Here is a 23,577-nt window from a genome sequence, read left to right as displayed (position 1 = left end):
CCCAGGACATGGTTGGCCCTCTTGGCTGCCAGGACACTGCTGACTCATATTCAACTTTTCATCAACCAGGATCCCCAGGTCCCTTTCCAAAGCGCTGTTTTCCAGCTTCTCATTCCCCAGTCTGTAAAAACATCCGGGGTTACCCGGTTCCAGGTGCAGAATCAAGCCCTTTCCCTTACTGAACTTCATATGCTTGGTGATTGCCCTGCCCTCTAATTTTTTGAGGTCTCTGCAGAGCCCCTCTGGCCTTGATGGAGTTGACAGCTTCTTCTATATTAGTGCTGTGGGCAAATTTACTAAGTATTCCTTCAACTCCTACATCAAGGTTATTAATGAAGAAGTGGAAGAGAATTGGGCTGAGGATGGAGCCCCACAGAAACCCACTAGTGACTGGACACCAGTCTGATGTTACCCTGTTCACTATTACCCTTTGTGTCTGACCTGTGATCCACTCGCTCACCATCATGTAACCTGGTTATTCAGCTGTGTGCTGGACATTTTGACCAAAAGAATGCTGTGAGAGACAGTATCGAAAGCTCTGCTGAAATTCAAAGAGATTACATCTACCGCCTTTCATAGATCAAGCAGGTGGGTTACCTTGTTGTAGAAGGAAATCAGGTTTGATAAGCAGAACTTTCCTCTCATGAAACCATGCTGGATGTGACCAGTGACTGCATCATCCTCTAGATGTTTTTCAATACCTTCTGGAATAATCTTTCCCTTGATTTTACCAGGCACTGAAGTGAGACTGACAGGCCTGTAGTTTCCGGAGTCCTCCTTCTTGCCCTTCTTGAAAACTGGGACAGTGTTCACCAGTTTCCAGCTGGGACCTCTCCGGATTCCCAAGACTGCTCAAAAATCAAGAGAGGTTTTGCAATGACATCAGGCAGCTCTTCGGTTTGATTCTGGGATGAATCCCATCAGGACCCATAGATTTGCAGGGATCCAGGTGGAGCAGCAGATCCCGCACAAGTTCAGTCGACCGGAAGTTGTTCATTCTCACAGTCATTGTCCTCCAGCTCAGGGCACTGAGACCTCCTTGGTCCATCATTCGTATTGAAGATAGAGGCAAAGAAAGCATTAAGCACCTATGCCCTGTCTCTGTCCCTGTTTGGGAGGTGACCATTCTTGTCCTGTAATGGGCCAATGATACTGCTATATTGCCTATTGCCATTATTGTATTTGAAAAAAACCTTTTTTATTGTCCCCCACATTTGTGGCAGCTTCAACTTCAGTTGAGCTTTGGCCACGTGAATTTTCTCAGCACAGTGGCAAGCAGCATCTCTGTATTCTTCCTGTGTCACCTGGCCTTGCTTCCACTGGGATCCCACTTTTTACTAAGGTCAGAACATCAAAATCTGACTAAATTATGAACAGTTTTTGAAATTGTACTAATTGACTAAGGAGAGCACAGGAAATTTTAATCCTAAGTACGGGGAGAGCAGAGGCAGCATCTTGGTTTATGGGGCACTGTGTATTCAGAGAAAAGTTGGTTCATTCCAGAGGATACAACTTAAATTGTCTCCTTTCAGCTTCCAGACATTTAGGTTCTTTCTGCTAGACTCAACAGCTCCTCAGTATTCAGCACTCCTTCCATGAAGCTACAGATTGCAATGCAAGTCACTTCTCAGACTACTTTTCACTAAACAACAAAACTGACATCTTTAAGATTAAAACCATTCTGAAGAATGCTATTCCTCTGTTCATTTTTATGCCCCCTCCAATTTTTCAATGTACTTTAAGAATTCAGATGCCAGAAAATATATGCAGTAATCCAGTTTTAGTCCCCCCAGTGCTATATACATAGGGAAAGGTTGACTTCTTAATCTACTTCTTTATACAGGCTATGCTCATAATTCTTACATATTATCCTTTTATTTCTTTTGTGAGACAGCACATCCCAGGATATGGCTATAATTGTTTTCATTTCATCCTACATGCTCTGGTTCTATAACTGTCCAACTAAATTTACCATTTCATAATGCATTTGTTTGCATTTAATGTCCCAATTACAGAATAATTCAAATGCTTCTATTTTGACTCATTAGCATGTCATTAGTCACCTCACAGCTAGTTTACGAAACATCCATGCATTTCATAGAAGTGATTTTATATTTTCTTCAGATCTTTTCAAAGCAAATTAGTGCTATTGTGGTCATTTCTGTGGACTTTCATTAGAAACTGGCACTGAATTTTCATCCTCTGCTAATGACTTTTTGGAAGCTCTCAGTCAATTTATAAACCATGTAATGAGCTTTTCATAAGTATGGTGCTATTACTTTATTGGAATATTGTATAGCAATCAGTAGAATACCTTATGAAAGCATCTGCATGTAATGACTACTTGGTTGTTTTTTTATACAAAGAATATAATCATCAAATGAGATTTCTTGTGCATTAATAACATCTGTGTTACCACACCGAGGGACTTAATTATATTCCTGCCAGGTATTCTTTACTAAATTAATCTAACATCACAGGTTTCCTTGTTTTGCTTACAACTGATGTCAGGCTCACAGCCATACAATCATTTCAACTACTAGATTCCTTTCATAAATGCTGGTACAGTCATAGAGTCGTCGAAAGGCTTGGGTTGGCAGGAGCCTTAAATATCATCTAGTTCCAATCACTCTGACGTGGGTAGGGACACATTCCAATAGACCAGGTTGCTCAGAGCCCCATCCAGGCTGACCTTTAACACTCCAGTGGATGGGGCATCCACAACTTCTCTGGGAAACCTATTCCCACACCTCACCACTCTCCCAATAAAGAATTTCTTTCTATTTTTGGAGTTATTTTTTTGCTTAATGTACCCACTTACTCTCATTAGACTCCTTAGTTGTCACATTCCTCTATCCACTTGAGGTATTTCATACCTCTCAGTTTGCACGGATGTGTATTTACTTTCTCCATTCTCCATTCTCCATTCACTGTGTGACCTTTAATTTGTATTTATTACACTTACTTTTGCATTCAATGCAGATGGATTTGCAGCTGAGATTTTAAGAACTTTTGAATTGTTACTCATTAGTTATTTAATTCTCATTAAGAATTCCAATTTTTCATTCATATATTTGTCTTACTTCTCTTCCCAATTATTTCTGCTTAGGTTTTTCTCAACCATAAAAAATTAACCATGTAGAAGAACCACTATTTTACTGCTTGGGAATGTTCTTTGTTTGTCTACGCTAATTGCAATCAGGTCATGAAAACTACCCCAAGGGCAGTCATGAACTTCTAGTCCAGTAAGTTATTCATATTTATTAGTTCTGAGAGCTTAAATTAAAAATACATTATTTTGGTAGTGAAGACTTTTCACTAGGAAACAGGTTTTTTCTTCTTACAAAAATTTAATATTTTACTGGTGTTTTTCACAAACTTTTAGTACATATCTCTCCCACATTTATTTATATGCATTCAAAATCCCACGATTTCGTGCTACTAAGAACTCCCAAATGCCACTACTTTGTTTTTCCTGGGAGGTTACATACACTTATTTTACGATCCCAGTAGCTTGAACACTCTCATCAGCTTTCAGCATTGACTTCTCACTAGTGAGGGTTTCCAGATCATTGTCTCTGTTACCAGGACCTTATGATGGCTACTTTATACCATAAGAATCTCTCATTTTGTGTCTGGCTGTTCTCCCCCTTTAGAGACATTTTGCTGGTTACAGTTAAGTACTATAATGCACAAAATGACTTTACATTTGACCCTGATGACTCTTAATTTTTTTCTTTTCTACAAGTTTGGGGGTTGCGTATTTCAAGCTACTCATGATCAAATCACTTATAAAGTATCAGGAAGGGTATGTTTCCATGAGTATGATTTTCCAAGGGTATGATTTCCATGAGAAAGGCATCTATATATAGAAAGTGGTACTCCTTCCACTTGGCCAATGGAACTGAATGTACATTGCACTTGTGAAAATTTGCAGAAATGACAGCATTTCTCTTTTGCCTCAGGGAACCTGCTGTTGATCTGTTTTTCTATATCACCCTTCATACTGTATGGCCATTTATTGCTGCCTTCTTTTTGGTATCTATTGAGAACTACATCACAAAAAAACCCAAACCTTAATGTCCCTGAAATGGTACAGTGTAAGTGCCAACAGAATCTGGATCACTCTTTTATGTCACAGTGTATTCTGGACCAATACCTTGAACAAATGAAACAAAATACTGAAATGGAGTTGTGCCTTCATTTTTTTCCCCTTTTTTTTCCCTCCTTTTTTTTGTTCCATTCTGCTTTGTGAGGTTATTCAGTTAGTTCTTAAAATAGTTTATGTAGTTTAATTTGGGGAAATAAATGAGGTTACTTTTACCAAAAAAGTCTTTATCTGCACATTTTCTGCAAGATGGGCAATATTCAACAAACCTGAGATCCCTTTTCTCATGAACATAATAAGACATTTTTCAGCTGAATGCCCAGAGGTGCATAGCTTCTAATGAGGGTTTAGAAGAGAATATCTCGGAGGAAAAAGAGAACTAGAGAGATGGAAAGAAAGAATGATTGAGGGGAAAAAATAAAGAAAAAAGGCATCTACAATTTTAACACACATAATTAAATACTTACTAACTCTTGGCCAAATGTCTAAAAAATAAGAAGCTAGAACCATTAATTCTCAGCTAGTTGGTTTTTAAAGATTTGTGTTTAAGGTATATTTAACTTTAAAATCATAACAATGTTTGTAAGCAGACATTAAGGTTCTGTAGTTCTTTATTTTTCTTTTAAAAAATGTGAGAGAAAAATTTTCCTACCATTGTATTTCACCTTGAGCTATACATCTGGTATTCGTTCAGTGCAATGCTTTAAATAAGCTTAGTGAAAATATGAATGAAAATAGCCAAAGTATTTTCACAATGAAATCCAGTTGTTTTCAAACTATTCTAGTTGTACATAATTTCACTGAATTAATGAAATTCCTATTTCAATGACCTTCCTTTATTAAAAATTTTCTCTCTTGACAAAAACTGAAAAATAATTGAAAAATTACTTAAACTAATACGTAAATGCCTGTTGATACAACCGAAAACATAATACTTCATTATTATTACTTGGGCAAAGTTATCAACTTTTTTCACCCACCTCTTCAAATTGAGGAAAGAATTTGATCTTTCATCACTGACCCTTCTCAAGTGGTATTGATTTTTATCCAATGACATTGGGCATTGGTAATTTTATATTAGTCACATATTGGAATACTCTATGTTTTATGACACTACATTCTGGATTTTCCTTTGTTAATAGTCAAAACTCTAGTCAAGTATATCCACATTTTATTACCTAACAAAAATCTCTTCTTTAAAAAGTCCCCAATTCAAGTGCAGTTGAGGAAACAGTGGATTTTACTTCACTCCTAATCCTGAAAAATTACTTTGTAAAATTACTTTGTGTGTATTTTCAGTAAAATGAGCATTTTGAAATACTATTTCTTTCTCACAGGAATGTAGTGTGCAACATAGAAAAAAATCATGATGCTGTCCTTTAAAAATAACAAAAAATTAATTTTGAAAATGTCTAAGTGAAATATTTCAGTTTCTCTCTTTCTAAAATAGCACTGTTATTTGGAACATTTCCCTGATAAAAGGTTGAGTTTTGAAATCCATCAAGTGCAGTATATCCTGCATTCACTATAACTATACTGGAAGTGTCCATAAAACAAGAGTTCATACTAAGAAAACAAGATAAGAAGCATTGGACTTGCTTCGTTCATATAGTCTGTAACATGTATAACGCAAAAGCATCAAAAATCTTCTTCAGTTATTCAACAATTAATTTGCAAAGAGTTTACAGGTTTAACAATAATTTCTTTTCATATATGTAGCTCTCTGTGCAATTTCCCCTTACCTTCCATATCTGACTGCTTAGCAACTTTACATAGATGCAAGAAACAGGGCACAAGATGCTTAACTGTGTTTGCAGAGACAGGAATATTCTTATTAACATGTCAGAGACATTGCTTTTCAGAAGCAACACTATTTGCTATACACCTCTGGAAGAAACAGAAAACGTGTAACAGAAATTTTAGACTACATTTAGGGTCTAAAAGATTCCAGGTAACACCCATTTTTGAATGTACCAGCTTAACAAAGTACCAGTAATAAGAACCCATATAGAAAACAATTTCAGACTCAGCTTTCAGCCCACTATGCATGTGTAAGAGTGTATGTCTCAGAATGATCAGCTAGAGAGTGTTCAAGACTGACTAGGGATTGGGCCTCCTGCCTTCAGTCTGTACTCTGGATAAACTCCCTCTGACAAAATTCAAGTGTAGTTTTAAGGTGAGCTGAGACAGAAAGAAAAAACCTATCTTGCAATTTCTGGACCAGCTGTGGTTTCAATAAAATGATTCTACATGCAGCCTGGAACCTAAATAAGGCTTTACCCTTCCATATACAGTTTTCATTCTATGGTCTTTTATTGGTCTCTTCTTTATAGACATACATCATCACTGGTGGTTTATTCTTCATTTCATTTTTCTTTTTTTGCCAAATATTTAATTGCTCTACATCCTCTGTACCCACTTATATGTGCTTAAAAAACAAAGCATTAGGAAACTGTCTTCCTATTAAAAATGCTGTCAGCATTACAATTAGTCACCATAGCCTACTAGTGTAGGTGTAGATATTATAATTAGGAGGCTAGCAATAATTGTATCAACTCAGTTGCATAAGAAATGCTGGAGTGAGCAGCTGAACAGTATTTATCTACCAATTTAATTATTTTATAAATGGTATTAAAGGGAGACCAAATTAGATTTTCATATATACCAGTCCAGTAAAGAACTTGTCCACAGGCTCCAGAGGGTAATTTTTTCCTTAGTTTGTTAGTTCAAAAATTCTTCCCTCACCTCTCAACAGTGTAAGTTAATACCTTACAACATCTAAATGGTCCTATAAATCAAATCTTAGTATCAGCAACCATTTCAGTGACAGAATGAATATCTACTTGCTAAAGAGGGTGGAGTAAAATGTCAAAGTAAGTTTCATTTAATCAGTGTAAGCTCCCTAATAAATATCAGCCAAATATACTCTTCTTGTTTCTATCCATCCTCCTTAAAAATAGCTATTCAACTGAAAAGGGATATAATGCATTTCAACCTCCTATCTATTTTTAGTTGTTCTCTGCAGTGAATCTTTTAGAAGAGACAGTTACACAGATATGTCTGCAGCATGTTTAATAGGAAGCTTGTGAATTCCTCATCCTTGCCACTCAAGGTAGCTCATTTTCAGTCAGATGGAAATGGAAAATAGTGACACAAAGACATAGAAGATACAGGAAAAGATAAAGAGAATTGTACAACCCATTGCCCAAAGTTCTCTGTGGAAATATACAAGACACATTTTAATACTGCAGGGCTGTTATCTGCTAATTGAATTGTAAAAATGGGATCAAGAGTTTCTTTGTGTTATCCTTAATTTCTTTATTCATTTTTGATGCTGCTTTGGTTAAAACACTTCTTTTCTATGTCTCAGTCCTAAAATTTTTTAAGAAAGTAAAATTATACCTGTACACTTCAAAGGGCAGCAACAGGCAGGACTTGCAATGCAGCCTGGGATTCCTGGAATAGGTGCTCTTTATGGCTACAAAGATAATCATCTTTAGTCTTAGCATCAAGTTTCCTTCTATTCTTCATGTGTGCAGCTACACAACAAATATGGGACGGGGAGGAACGGAACATCCAAGGGTTATCCTTTCCTTTAGAGACAAAGTTTTGGCAAAATTTAAATAGTTTTTCTACAAATCAGATGTCTCCAGAGATCTGAATAAATGACAGAAGGAAAGAGTTGCAGGTAAAACAAGACAGAAGTATTTGTCTGATATTTCTTTCATGGGATTGTTACTGAGTGGAGCAAGTAGTTACATGGTATCTGTCTCCAGTGATTCGTTTGTACAGCATGAAACACTGGGAAATATTCTCAGGGCAGATTCAGTCATTCTTGCACTCATTTTTATTGTGTAAACAGTAAGAACAAGTTCTGAAAATCTGTTAGTAAACAGTTTTAATTGACACAAAAATGGGTTTGCAAAGGTTTTGGAGCCCTTTAACATAATATCATTTGAAATTCTGCATGACTATTTTCAATATAGCACTACAGGAATAGAGTTCTTATTATGATTTGAGAAAGAAAGCAAACCTTTGCAGTAAGTAGACTGAAAACAATATTCCTTTTGACATACTGCATTGTTCCTGGCGTGTGCTTGAATAGAAATGCAAAGAATAGATTTTCATCCCTTGATTGGTCATGTTGAGTCCTCACATCACAAGACACATCATGCTTCATTATTTGACAAACTGGCTTTTCTTGAATATTCATTACACATCCCCACTGCAATTGTCCCTAAATGCCAACTAAACCTCAACTAATACACTGTTTGCTTAGAGTGGACCTCAAAGCAGAGGTAAATAGGCTTCTGAATTTTAAGCATAAAGGAAACGACTTTCTTCAGTGATAAGTCACAGAAACCACACAAGGCAAAGCAAATATTCCGTGGGTACTGTTTTTCTTCCAATTTCATTTTTTTGTCTATAACCTTTCAAGAATAGAAGATGCTTTGCTTTACTGGTCTCATTATTAAATTACCACCAGTCATTTTCAAGTGTCATTCTTCTGCACCATTCACAGCTTGATGAAAGCATTTGTTTGCTAAAAAAAGTTTTTAAACCTGTTTGTTACCAGAATCTTGACAACACATAGAAAAAAAGTTTTGGCTTACTTCCATTTCTTTTTTTAAAGTTTGGCTGAAAGTAACTATGGAACAACAGGGAATAAGGTCACTATTCCAGATCACACATGAAGCTGTATCAAGTATGGATATTTTGCTTATCCTTAGGGCATTTCAAGAATACAAAAGTCTTAGCAACAGTGTACAACAGACAGCCTAAAGCCCACAGCCTCAGCCTTCATGAATGTACACACAAAGCGGGACAGTCTTTCTCTTCCCAAGATCAGTACATATTTTTCATTTAATTAAATTCCCTTTAATTTCTGCCTGGACAGGTACTACCGTGCACCTTTCCAAGACTTGCCTCATGCTGAAAGAAGTAGAAAGTGATGCTTTTTTTTGGCCACTAGGAAGGAAGGAAGGAAGGAAGGAAGAGAATATTGGATTTGGGAAGTTAAGCAGTTAGTAGAAAGTCATGCTTTGGCTTTTCATCCCAAAGATGAAGATTCCATGATGGACAGGCACAGCCAGAGAAGGTCTTCTGATCTTGCACATTAATTCTCCCTCGTATTAGGTCTATTTTCTTTTCCCAGGGAAGTTCTTATTAACATTGGGCAATCTCCATAAACCATGCTATGATGAAAGGATGACTAAGGCTATAAACATGGACACAAGATTACAAAATGTCATTTGTTATGTTCTTTGTATTTATGGAAGTCAACTTTTCCTTAACAGAGGAATATTAAGTTTCTACCTAGTATAACAGTGATCAGACTCTAATAATGTCACAGTAACTAGTCAAAAATGAAACTATGAAAATGGTATTTCACCTTATTACTAAGAAAATGGGAACTATGCAGACTCTTCTGTCCCCCTTTTCAGTAAAATGGCAGTAGAATTAAGACTAAGCTTAGCACACAATTGAATATGAAACACATTCAGTTGTATTTCTACTATAATTGATAGTTCTAAGTTTGTGCCTCTGAGAGAAGGCATTTTTAGCATTTGTTTTGATGACAAAATGTGAATTCTATTGAGAGAAGTAGAAAGTAGCTATTTCCAAAATTAAAAATACTGATAATTTAATAAAAGTGCAAAGAATGCCCAGTTTCCTTCTCTTACCCCTGTATTATCACAAAATCTTGCAGAAACATCTCATTAAGAGATGTCTTCAAGCAGCAAGTAAGACTGAGTAGATCTGGAAATGTACAGTATCTCTGCTTCCCATTTTTTACTGTCTTTGGTCTTTGTCTCATAGGCAGGTTGTTGTTGGCTCTTCTTTTGTTCTGTTTTGATTTATTCTTTGTCACCTTCAATTTTAAATGAACAGAAGTGGATATGGCTTGTACAGACACCTACAGTGAACTACTTGTAGGTCATAGAAATAAAAAATTATCACAATCCTAGAAAACCCTTGTATGAGGTCACTCTGCCCAAAAATTTATATATGTACACAGAGGACATGTTCAACATTTTTCTTTCTATTGTCTTAGTCAGTTGTCTATAGCAGCTCTAGTAACAAAAAATATCTGAGAAATCATAAATGATTTGGCACAGGGAGCCAAGATTGGTTCCAAACTATGTTGGAACTAGTCTTAGCCCTATGAAGCCTGTCCACAAATTTGTAGAGTGGAGGAGTCTGAATTTTTTAATGGTGAAATGCAGATAGCAACTGTCAAAACCAATCAGGGCAAGAGGATTGCAGAACCATCCTGTAGAACAATGATGGATTTGGAAGGGTCCCTGCTGTGTGAAACATGAGACTTCTGCAGAATTAAGACAATTACCTAAATGCCAATGTCTTGTTTTTCAGAGATCCTTTCAGCTTGGCATATGTAATGGCCTGTGAAGATTTTCTTCCTAGGAAGGTTGAATCAAAATTGCTGTTTGGGATGTGTCATTTTTCAAAGTTTGCTTGTCAAAGTTTTTCATATGAGAATTTGGAATGCCTTCAATGTTGTATTAATTGTATTGTCCTCTCCAAATTGCTTATAAATGGAGCTTTTACAATTCAAATAAATGAATGCAATTGTATCTAGAAGATGCAGTCTGATAAAAATCTGTCCTAAAATCTTCTATAGAAAATCACTGGAAGGCTAAATAGATTTTATGAACCAGATTAATTGGTTTTATGTGCCTGCTTTGTACTCCTGAAGAAAGTCAACTTTAAACACTATGCAGACAGATATTTAGATAGGCTTTGCTTCATCAGAATTGCACAAATGGTGTAATATATCCTTATACAACCCTAATATGCCCTAAATCTTTATTTCTTAAATATTTATTGTCACTTATGTATACATTTTGGCAGTTATTTCTTTCACACCAGTCTGTCTGGTCTTGTGAAATCATACTGTTGAATACATAACCACAGAATCATACATCATATTCACACAGCAAATAGGGGAGCGAAATCTGTTCTTTCCATGTGGATATTTTGCCATTAATTTAATTAGATGAAGCAGTCAGCTTAACAACGGCCTAAATAAAAGGAAACAAGTCCTTATATCCGTGAAATTCAAGCTGACAAGAAAATACCCAGCTTTTCCTCTATCACCTCCAGTGATTATAATGAGAGAGCAAAACAGGTGTATTTCATGGTTACTCCTCAGTAGTAATCTTGAGAAAATCCTGATATATTGCTGAATATTTAATCTATTAATTATAAAGATATCATTTTCTTAATTGTTCTGATTAAATCATCCATTTGCCCTGTGCTGTTAGATGAGAAATGCAAATGCCAAAATCTTCATTACCATTTTTATTGCTCATCAGAAGCATTTCTTACTTTCAAAATATTCAGTATAGAGACAAAACAGGGAAAACATGCTGAGTGCAATGAAGAGCAGTGGGATGCCAGAGTGCAAATACTGAATAAGATTGTTTATAAACAATCTACTTCTTCTTATTTCTTTATTGCCATCACCTCTACAAGTCAAAGCTTTTTGAATTTGCCAATATTCTTTCTTAGTATCCAGTCTTCATTTTCAATCACACTAAAATATTCCTTGCTGTTTTGAATTTTTTATTTCTTTATTGCCATTTTAATAGAGATAGATACTGATAAGTGCATAGAGGATAACTTCTGTGCTGAAGACAAAGTGACTGCAACTGTTGTATTTTGGTTAACTCGCAGGATTCCACTTACAATCATGTACACAAAGTAAATATTCTCTGCCTCTTAAAAAGCCCAGGCTTCTTGGAAAAACTTCAGACTAATGAGCTACAGTGGACTTAGTAGCCTGTGATTCATTTTTTCTTCAAGGGCACCAGATGAACCTTTCCCATTTTTTATTCCCCAAATATTTTTACTTACAGTTTAAATTTTTAACTCTGGCTCTTTTTGCCATGTTCTTAAGTTGTGTATTGTTAAACAGCTTCTGCATGTCCCCAGAGATGTGAATCCCTAGCTTCAGTGCAAATGAAGTTTGTAAATATTTGAGGGCAGAATGTTCTACATAAATGGGAGATAGTATTATTACTTAGCACTGTGGGAAGCATTTCAAAAGCTGAAGCATCCTTGCCTTCAAAAGCAGGATAGTTTTTAAAGGAGTCTGAGACTCCTCATCATCCTCCTTTGCAAAAGCTGGTAGCCATTTGACTTACTGAAGTTCAGTTTTCTTCAAAGCCATGCGTGCCTCAGCCCAGCCCCATTCCCAGACATTGGGTATATCTGCTCAGCCTATAAACCTGCATGTCAAAACATAGCCTATATAATTTCCTTCCAAGCATATCAATAAATATAATTTTGACTGTTTAAACTAAATATGTATTAGTATTAACTAGCCAAACCCACAAAGATTATTCTAAATTCTCTTCAGAGCCTCTGTTTAACAAGTCTATGTTACAATGGTTGGCCTGCAGCACTTCTATTTTTAGCTCTAATGGAACAGTCTTAAATTGCTTATTTTCTGTTTACTAAAGACATTGAGCTTGTAACCATGGAAACAGTGGCAAGTGCCTCAGCTTAACTGTTTTATTAAATGGATGGAAGGTGCAGCTGCAAAACTTGAAAGGCCAGCATGTCAATTTTATACATAACTCAAATTGCCACATATACCACATTATAGCAAGTACTACATTAAATATAAGGAGCCAGAATCTGGTCTTGGTTATAGTGATGTTAATCTTCCTGTGTCTCTCCTTACTCTCCTTTTTCTCCTTATTGTTTTGCAACCCAGATCAGGGTCTGTTTTTGTCAAATTGCACAGCCTGTCAAGTTTCAGTGATTACTGCATTTGACTGCATGAACTGCAGATGATGTACACTAAACTAGCGCCTAGTTAACATGGAAAGACACCATCTCACAGTTGTGTTTGCATGAAGCTTTTAGCTCATACTCTATTGCTTACAGCAATAACACTGTTTTTGGAACCACTATGTTCTGTAACATTAATAGAAGGAATTAAATCAAAACTAATGACCTTGTCAAATGAAACTCCTGAAGTTATAGTGGAAAAATTAACACAAAGAATCCTTTACATTTGTAATTAGGCTTTTACACGAGAACACTGAGCACTGGAGATGTTGAAAAATTTCACCCTCTGTTAGTTTCAGCATAAGCTGAGTGTGCTCCATATATGAAAACTAGGGTATTCTTAAATTCATACTTAAAAGTGTGTATAACAGTTAAATAAAACACTTCTGAAAAAATATTGAAAATTATTAGCACAGTTTAGAAGAATTTTGTGATGGAGTATAAAACCCCATAGGATTGAACAACAAATATCATTTTTAACACAAACCTTATCGTTTTACAACCCCCAAAAGATCAAGAGCTAAAATAAGAAGAGTGGTATATTTACATCCATAAATACTTAATGCATGACTCATCCTGTGTAATAGAACCAAAAGCTTGAAAAACGTTTGACATTTAGAAGAATCAGGTTCTGCTTTCTTCACAAGTATTGTGCTTGGAACAGTGTTCACATTGCTACTTTTGGTGTTAAATGTCTCCATATTGCAAGTGTGTCTATAAAGGCACTTCCAGTGAACAAAAACCCAAAAAGTAAAATTGACATTTCAAAGGAGAAACATTTTAGAAAAGATAAGGCTCCAATAAATTGTCAACAGTGGTATTTCTTTTTATGAAAACATTCTTCTTTAAATTAAAGAATATTATATTTGATGCTCGATTATTAAATTCAAAGAAATATTCTTCACTGTCTTTTGGTGTAACTAGAATTACTGCAGTGAAAAAAATGAAGTTTCCTTTCATTTATGTATTTCTTTCTTTTTTTTTCTTTTTAATCCATCTGCAGGATCTACTTTCATTTGCAACACCCACATAATTCCAGTGAAAAATCAAGAAGGAGTAGCAATGATGTTTATTATTAACTTTGAGTATGTAACAGATGAAGAGAATGTGGCATCTCCTGAGAAGTCCAAGCCTATATTACCATCTAAACTTGTAAATCGTAAGTTACTTATTAAAAGTTCTCTGCTTACCTCTACTCTTATCTGGGAAAGTAGTTAACATGGACCATAGCGTTACCAAAGGACACAGTTTCATTGACTGACTCACTTCAAACAGAATCCAAAACAGCAAGTTAAATGTAGCAAACCTACTGCAATAGGTTGGTAAAATAATCTATCGGATCTTTTGTAGTACTGACAGCATGGATCTTGTGAGTAGTGCTAGGACATATAAATTCATTCAGACTGAAACATTTCAGACAAGTACATTACTCTTGACAAAAGTCAATTATGAATAATTGACTGATAAAAAAGCATTATGACATAGCCCAAATATTTCATCTTAGCCTACTCAAAATTGAATATTACTATTTTACTTTCCCAGTAAAAAATAGTGGTGATGTTTGATTAATAGTTGGTGAAATGTGATTAAATTAGACTAGAAAATATAAAACCTTAAAAAAAAACCAGTTAAAACATAACTAAACATCCTGGGTTTATCAAATTGAAGTATTTAGATTGACTTGAAGAATATATAGGAAAAGCTTTTGTTTTCATTCCACTCTGGAATGTAAGTATTGTCAAAATTAGAATACTCAACATAAAATTCCACTTCTTATACAGCTACACTGTGCAGCTTTCTGTCCCACTATCTGCAGAATGTGGGTTGTTTTGCTGACCTTCACTCTGTACAGCAACAGCACATGATCCTTCTGCTTTGCATCTGCACTCACATAATCTGCTCTTACTACAAGATTTCCCAGAACTCATCCCATTTGTACAAGCTCTTAGTAAAGCACAGCATGCTCTAATAGTGAGCATTAACACTTACCCCTGGCTGGCCCAGCACCAGTTGGAAAATACCTTTTCACAGTAAGATAATCTTTAATGCTAGTACGATAAAGGGACCTGGAATCTGAGTATTTTGATTGTTAAATTAACACTTCAGCTTTCTCTAGATAGGAAACAAAGACTGGTACAATCTTCGCTGTGAGAAGCAAGGGGGAAACTTTCCTGATGTAAGCACTACACAGTACCTGAATAACCCTACAATGACAGTTGATATTAAACTGTGGCAAAGAAAATTCCCATTACTGGAAGCTTGCAGTCTGCAAAAATATCACATTTTTTTCAAAAGCCTTTGTAAATATTCTTTAAGATACATATTTAAAATATTGGGGTTTTATACTTCCTTTTCTTATTTTTTTTACAGTGGGTTTTTTTTTAATAATGAATACAGCAGTTGGCTTTTTACTGGAGATATCAAGAAAACACTATTTCTAGTAATGATATGGTTAAAATCCCATTAAGGGGTATCATGAAAAACAATGAAATTGCATCAGAAGAAAAATTATAAAAAGTACATCAAGTAAACCCTCCTTATATTCTGTTTTTATTTTAGTATGCCATGATTTTGTGAATTTGGAACATCTTACTTCCTCGATTTAAAAAGTAATTTTATAACATAAATAAAATTTTCAGCTTGTCCATGCTTAATGTGGTTGTGTTGACAAAATAGAAGGTAAAATACCAGTTGAGGGAAAAAAAAACAGAGCCTCATGAAAAAGAGCATTTTGTTCTGCTATCTGTGACATATCACTGTACATTTTCAAGTGTTATCACTTGCTGTATTTTAAAGTAAAAAGCTAAAGAGGGAATACAAAAAAAACTCCACTTTGTCAAAACATCCTTTTCTTGTTTAACAGTATTTACACCTGACATACACAAGGGATTTCCTTGCTGAAAGTTCTTGAAAAATGAATAGGTGGACCTCCAAGCTCAGTATATAATTGAGAAACATCAAGGTTCAAAAGGAGGCAAAGAAAGGTGACTTAAACCATTTTCCTGCTAGTGGGGACAGCCAGATGCCAGAAACTGGCAGAAACTAGAGCAAGCACATGGGTGCTCCTATTTCCACCTAGTTGCTTATGGTTTCAGAGCAGACTGTTATGTGGGCAGGATGGGAAGAATGATGATACAAAATAAGCTACGTAGCCAAAAATTCCTCCCGGCAGGGACATTTCTCAAGAAAGAGGCCAAACTATGCAAAACATCCTGAAATAACTGCAAGATATTTTGTATAGTCCAATGATCATTTTAAACTAAAACAGACAAACAAAAGCTTGAAATCTAGAAAAGGCAGAGAGAAACCAATAAGCTAGAAAAGAAGGTAAAAAAAGGTGGATGGTTTACCAGTAAAAACATATTTTTTTAAGTTATGTTCCCAGGATAAGAAAGGCAAAAGGCAGATTCTCCAGGAGGGAGTTAGTTTTTTATTATCTTACTCTATTTAGAACAGGTAAACCAGGTGACGTCTTTTCACTGGATCGCACAAAAAGAACAGTAATGGGTATTGGTTCAGAAAAAAGAAAAAAGGCAGCAAAGAAAAAAAAATCCCTTCAAATCCAGCAACCAATTTAAAGAATATAAATAGAGAGGGAACCAGGCACATAACAAGTGCAATACATCTCTGACAAACAACCAAGATAAGCAATGGCTAATGACAAAAGACAAAAGATTTCAGATTACATTAACATCTACTACCCAGAAGCACACAGATCATGAGAGATTTCTTTCCAGAGCTCCTTAAATTGAGTTTTCTCATATTAGAATGCCTTTTCAACATGAGAGCAAATAAAAATGACTGAGTCAGGTTGCAGGAGAGAACTAAAAGTGATTAGGAAACAAATAGATTGCAGTTATTTTCCTGACCCTAGAAAACAAGATAACTCTTCCATACTACCACTCTTCCTCTAATTGATTTATCGAGAGTTGATATAAAAAGTATCAAGTGTAGCTTTGAAAAACCTTTCCTTTCTTCTATAAGCATCTATCCCACAAGTTGCAGCCAACAGTTTTGAACGCTACTGCCTACCACAGGGCTCTAACACAAAGAAAGAAAAAAGCACGTCATGCTGTGGAGAAAAGAGGGATTTCAGTCTGTTAAAGGGCCCTTTGAAAAAATTAAATACCTATGGAAGGCAACTGACACTTGCCAGGTTGACCTCAGAAACTGCATTTAGCTCTGAATAGGAAGAAAATTAAAAATCTACCAGCTGATTACTGATATTTTTAAAAGCCTTTGTAAGCTCTCTAGGATTCTGAATTTTGTTACACGCCATGATGATGGCTAACACAATTAGCTTCTGATTCAGCATTGGGCTTGGCAGATTATTAAAAAAAAGGTATGTTGTCAGGATTTTGATGACCACGTTTGAGTATAAATAGAATTCTTTCTAATCAGGTACTCAAGAGCTCCTATGTTATATGCAACAAGGGGGTGGATAAGCTGTAGTGTGAAAAGTGAAGATAGTGGCTTCACAACATCAGTGTAAAAGTCCTTTTAGCTGATCCTTCTCTTCCCTTTATTCTTTCTTGCAAGAATTTATCACCAGCTCTCAATGGCAGTCAGAACAGCGTATAATCAAACAGAAAAATTTTGGAAGACAGCGGCATTCACTAAGTCTGTAAAAAACTACCAGATCACAGACAACTCTTTTTTCACTCCTTTCTGTTTCATTGTTTTTGTAGTTTGCAACAATTCTATTTTTCAATACGTGCCAGTTCTTTAGTAAAACAAATGAAGTCTTTGCTCATATATAACTCTTTCCTTTGGGGTAAAAAGGTGCAGCCCAAAATATTGTCATATCTTTTTGTTTAAACTTCTAATCAAATTTATTTAATACTACATCTGTCCCTTCCTTATATTCAGAGAGATATGAAAGTTTGTTCTGTACGTACTTATTCCAGGCCTGGGTAACAATCTCCAGTGAGAATACATTTGTACAATGTGCAGTTAAAGTGAGACTTAAAAAAACTCTTTTCTGCTATAGATGTCCATTCATCATCCAATCTTTCTAAATTTTGTCTCACTTCCAGATAGGAGAATTCTACTCATTGTTACATGTTACTTTCTAATAAGTTTGTTTCCTTTTTGCAGATCATGTAAATTTGTTTCCTTTTGTCAGATCATGTAAATGTTTTGTAATTCTAGAAATTAACATCTATACCCAAAGATAAAAACACTTAATAACTTCACCTCACCTCATTCGATCTGTGAAATGCTTGAAGACATAAATACATGCTTTGTAAGTGAAAGGATATTTGTGCAGCATATTGAAGTGTTAAGATTGATAGTTTTGAGCTACATAAGCCCTAAAAATGGATTTTAATAACCTGTAACCTGGACCCTTCTATCTTATATCTGATAAGACAGCAACATTTGCTTGGTTGTCACTATAACAATAAAAAAATATTCCCATGAATTTTCATTATTCTAACCATTTGCCAAAATTGTATAAAACTTTCATCTTGAACTGAAATAATGCATAAATAATGTATATTTAACAAGTTACTTTTAGTAAAAGATAACTCCTTCCCTTTAGACTCACTGTAAAAGAAAAAAACAGAGCTTTTTGTAGACTTTCTACAACAAACTAAATTAAGAAGAGATGTGATTTTATACCACCTTAGCGAAAAATCCTCTGTGAACACTAATAAATTATCATTTTCATTTGCCTATTTGTAGCAATTGTTAACCAGAATAATTCAGTGTGCTGTACAGACTTCACTAAACAACAGTTTATATTATAAACTCTTAAGCTATGACTTCTGTGTGAAAATATGTCTTTTCAATCACCTGTTGAGGAAAGGGACCCTAAGTGTCCAATTTCATTCCCAAATCTAACAAACTTTCAAATCTGGTATGTTCATCCTCTCCGCTATTTTCTGAGGAATTTTTACAGCAATTTAGAGAACTAGTAACATACTAGAAGTACCAGCATATAAGCTAATACTGGTTCCCAAACACAGTAATCATTACCTCATGCGAGAAAGCCCAGAAAGCTATTTGATTAATGTGTAATTGCATTCTGCTGAAGAGGGATATTTGATGATTCTCTTATCATTTTATCGCTTCAAAATCTATAAGCCTATTAAAGACACCCTGGAATAATTTCTTGTGTTTCTTCCTGTAAAGGAAATGAGAGGATCTGTTATGCATCCAATAAATGGGTACTCTTTGGATAAAGTTCAAATAAAATGAAGAGGCTAAAACTGTAACCAGAAAACCTTTCAAGCACCTTCTTCAAGGTGCTTACTTTTCATCAAGTTTGCCTCTCTCCTGGTCATAGCAATGGAGTTACATCTCAGAAGCAGAGATCACTGTGTATGCTGATGTTACAAATAAAACAAGCACAAATGAAATTGAAGCCATGCCTTCCTTTCAGTCAAAGAGTTAGCTCAAAAGAATGCTATTTGCTTTTTTCTGTGCAGAGCACTTTGCTATATAAGTAAGCATAGGAACTTAGTGAAAGATAAGCATATAATATCTTCCTAAAAATTTTAGGACAACAACATTGTTGTCCTAAACATACTGTTTGATGCATACAATTTTGCCTCATAGAACATGGCATATATAAGTAATAGTAACCCCCTGACTTTGCCCAAAATGTAATGAAGAATTTGTCCAGGTCTTATTTTTAGCTGCACCACTGGGAACAAATTCATCTCAAGTGAGGGCTAGTCAAGAAAAATTGTGTTGAGGAGGACAAAGGTTTCTATCTAGCCAACCAGCTGCATAGTTCTGACAACCCCAGTGTCAATTATGTGTATTTGTCTCCAAGGTAAATTGCAGTAAATGTTAGCTAAACTGGAACAGTGTTATCTCTTAGCAAAGGAATACGGTCAAACACCAATCACCAGTAAAAGACAGAATCTCTGCTACTATCACCTTCAGTGCTCCACAAACACCTAGCAGCCTAAATTAACAGAACAGCCATTGAGATAAACAATTTTTCTTAGTCTCCTTTTACACACAAAGAATTACTAGTGGGGTGGCTGTACTTCTGTTTCCTCTTTATGGTTACCGTTGAGGCTCAGCTTAGAAAGGAAGCCTCCCTGGATTAGCTGTTTGCATTACAGCCTCAGCCAGCCACAGTCACAGCTATCATGCTATATCTTGTAAAAACATTCAGTAAAAAAGATAATCTCTGCTTCAAGAGATTGCAAACAAAAAAGAGGGAATGACACAGCGTTCAGTAGCTTTCATTGGGGGTAACTTGTGCCTACCAGACAGGTCTTCCAGTCCTATATTTTTATTACTTTTTAACAGTATCCTATCTATCTGTTTCTTTCAGGTCATTTAAAATGGGGGTTCTGTGAGGTAACTTGAAGGCTAGGATAATGATTTTGCTAAATCATCCCACAGTATAATACATATCCTCAGGGAAGTATAAAGGTAGTGAATTTTGCTTCATTCTCTGGTGGAAGAGAGAGACATGTCTTTCTATTATTCATAATAAGTATTAGCACAGAGAACTTAACACATCTGTGCACTTGCTAAATTGAATTAAAGATTTTAACCTTGAAGAGGAAAAATCAAAACTATCAGGGTATCTCAAGCTTACACAAAGTTGACTCTACCAGAAAGCAGAAAAAAATTTCCAATGGATTTCAGAAACTTCCAGATGGACACTGGTCACCAGAAATGTGGGGGGGGTGTTATATTATTCAACACGGAATACATATTGTTTTAAGATAAGCAAACAAAATAGACACCACTGTGTCTTGTTTCTCAGGCATAGAATCCTATCATTATTACTTGGCTATTCAAAGCACCCAGGCAAGCTGAGTATTTCAAAGACCCGAAAGCAACTGGCAAGGACACGTAGTCTGGGGAATTCTCACCATGAAGTCATGAAATAAGTGAGCCCTATCAGAAATATGAAACTAATACCATATTCTAAACAAATGTCAGTGAATAGAGCCTATTCTTCCTAAAAAAATTATGAATTTTTCAACTTTTCAATACGTCTCATCCAAACAATATTGGCATTGCCTAGCAAAAAATGTATCACTAATTAGAGGTTCCATTTAATGGGAAATAGCATGCTAATCCATATGCATCTACTTTAGTTTTCTGTCTGAAACATTAACCAACTTTTAAACTTGATGATTGGAAACATGTGAAAAAACTTAGTCATTATCAAAATACATCTTAACTGAATAGTTCTCAAATTTTCCAAATAAAAAGGCAGTGTACTTTCAGAACAACTCTTCGGCATATTACATATATTGTATATGAATTCAAGCAACCTGAATTTACTTTTAGAATGTGTGGAAATTTGATATTCTACCTACTTTTCTTAATAGTCTGTTTATTTTTTTAATCTGTTTCAAGCAAAAGCTTTTTGTAAATTTAGTTTAATTGTATTTCAGATGGTAACAACCTTTCAAGTGGCTCTTCTTCAGGTAAATCTATCTTCTAAAATTCTATCTACTAAAGTCCTTTTATTGCTTTTTTCTGGTTCTATTATTTCAAGATCTCATTACATTTTATATATTTCTAGAAGAGTAAAAGTCATAATATGGCTCTTGCTCTCACTCTGAATATTTATTGCTGCAAAACTATAGATATAACAGCTAAACTATTAAATGTAGTATAATTGTATGACATATAAAATCCAAATTTAATGATACTTTTCATCTTATTATCACTGAAAATTGTTGTACGCAGAGCATAAAAAAACCTTCAATCAATATACGAGACAAAACACGCTGTGGAACTTGATAGTGGCATATGAATTCGGTGTTAAAACATAAAGAAACCATCTTCAGACTTTCTGTCTCGACAAAAGTAATATTTTTTATCCTATGAAGTCTGGCAACCAAGGTGGTTAAGGATTGAGAACTTTATCGAGCTACCAAAAAACCCACCATATCCCCACCAAGACAGCAAAATATTATGCTAGGTGACCAATTCTTTACATATCCTATTTGTTGCAATGCTTTCTATTCTATTTCATTGCAGTTATTTACTTTTTTCTTCTTTTCTATTTCTAATTATGTTCAAGAAATAGAAATGCAAGAAGTAAAATCTCTTTCTGAGAGGACAAAAATTGTTTTTTCCAGTGGCTTTTTTCCAGAAACATTGCAAAGCCTATAATTTTAACATAATGAATAAGATATAACAAAATGACATCTCTATCAACAGGTGGGAAGAAAAACATGTAAGTGTACTGATTCATATTAACATTCAAGGGTATAATCATTCTGTCTTTTGAGGGAGACCATGATAGCATTTTTCAGACTCAATTCACAGGCACAGCATAGCCCTACAAGTAGCCAGAGTCTTCGTCCACTTCCTTTCATACTCTGACAGAGTCCTATGTGTAGACCTCACCAATACTCAGTTAAAACTCTCTCACAAGGGAATGTAACAAAGATTGATGGTGTTAATACTAGTAAAACTCATGTGCAATCTTAAATTTTAGAGAAAACTAAAAGAAGTAGTGCAAAAATTAAATGAGAGCATACCAGAAGATAAAAAAAAAAGACAGGTATGTAGTCTTTGAAAATTATGAGTTCAAGCTTCTAAAGTTAATAATAGCACACACCTTCCTTTTCCTTCCTGAAAATAAATTAAGATTATTTAATGAGCAGGGCGAGAAAATTATCCAACTATGTATGATTCCCTATATTTTTGGGGAAAAGAGCAGAAAAAAAAAAACAACATGATTTGCTATTGCTGTAGTTCTCTGTCCTATGGCTTGCTGTGCCCAGCCAGGAAATAAGGCATCATCACATGCTTCAGTGTTTACATAGAGTACATTCAAGTATTTGCTGCTATTTTAGACTGTCAGCGTTTAGGGATTCTATTTCTCAAAAGCAATTGTTTCATTTAGTCTGTTGCATGAGTTATTAGATGGTATTTATAAGCCTGTGAGCAGCAATTCAATAATTTTCTGTGTCTGTTTTTCTGATAAACCAGATCTTGAAATTCCATGACAGTAGATATTTAATTATGAGAAAATCTTTTATCAAAGAGCTGACTTGCGTTACTTTTGTGAAAATAATTTTGCTGATTATTTGGGAAAGTTTCAGAACAAAGGTATTGTTGAATTAGCCCATGCTCTGAAGGATAGTCTGTCATAATTGACCTATCATACCTGCCCTTGTCAAGGAAAACTCTGTTTAGAATAGTTTGATCTTTGTGGATATGTATGTTGTATTCTTTAATCTTATATGCCCAGAAAGTCACATATGTTTCATATTGTAGCCAGGCCAGTCAATCACCATGATAAAACTTGATATCCAAGACTTGATTTTCTTCAACACTCTCGCACAGTTAACAGGTTGTACTGGAACATAAGCAGCTCGGTGTGGTTTAACCCTCAGCCCAGGAGAAGTTAGACCAGGAAAAAAAGGTCTGACAGTTTCTACACCTAACTTGTGTGAACTCTTTGTGCATTTGAGCTCCTTTGATTTGATTTTGGAAAGTCTAAATCTAGAAAAGGTTGAGATAAATAGACTAGATCTAACTCCCAGTTGGGGAGCCTGAGGCCAGGCTTTGAAATCTTGGTTTCTGAATAATTATTTCTCTGCATCAGCTTGAAAATAACAATGCTTCAAAAACTGGCTGGGCAATTCTTTGAGGAGCCATCACGACTTCCCAGCTGCTGTGTCTTAGGACTACTCTTCTGCAAGGTTTGG

General features: G+C 35.2%; 1 protein-coding gene across 3 annotated transcripts in view; it reads left to right on the top strand.

The window, feature by feature from the left end:
• KCNH7 (potassium voltage-gated channel subfamily H member 7) overlaps nt 1-23,577 on the top strand; it is a 221,243-nt gene that overhangs the window by 116,675 nt on the left and 80,991 nt on the right. For 2 of the 3 annotated variants that reach the window (XM_051787243.1, XM_051787242.1), the window contains exon 3: nt 13,932-14,087. In XM_051787243.1, coding sequence (XP_051643203.1) covers nt 13,932-14,087 — 156 coding nt within the window. Of the gene's footprint in view, nt 1-13,931; nt 14,088-21,303; nt 21,337-23,577 lie in introns of all 3 variants that reach the window. The other variant, XM_051787244.1, reaches the window with a different exon arrangement.

Source organism: Manacus candei, unplaced genomic scaffold, assembly GCF_025592945.1.
Source record: "Manacus candei isolate 608988 ecotype Guabito, Panama unplaced genomic scaffold, ASM2559294v1 h1tg000023l, whole genome shotgun sequence".
In the NCBI taxonomy this organism is placed as follows: Eukaryota; Metazoa; Chordata; class Aves; order Passeriformes; family Pipridae; genus Manacus; species Manacus candei.
This window is presented reverse-complemented; position numbering and strand designations above follow the sequence as displayed.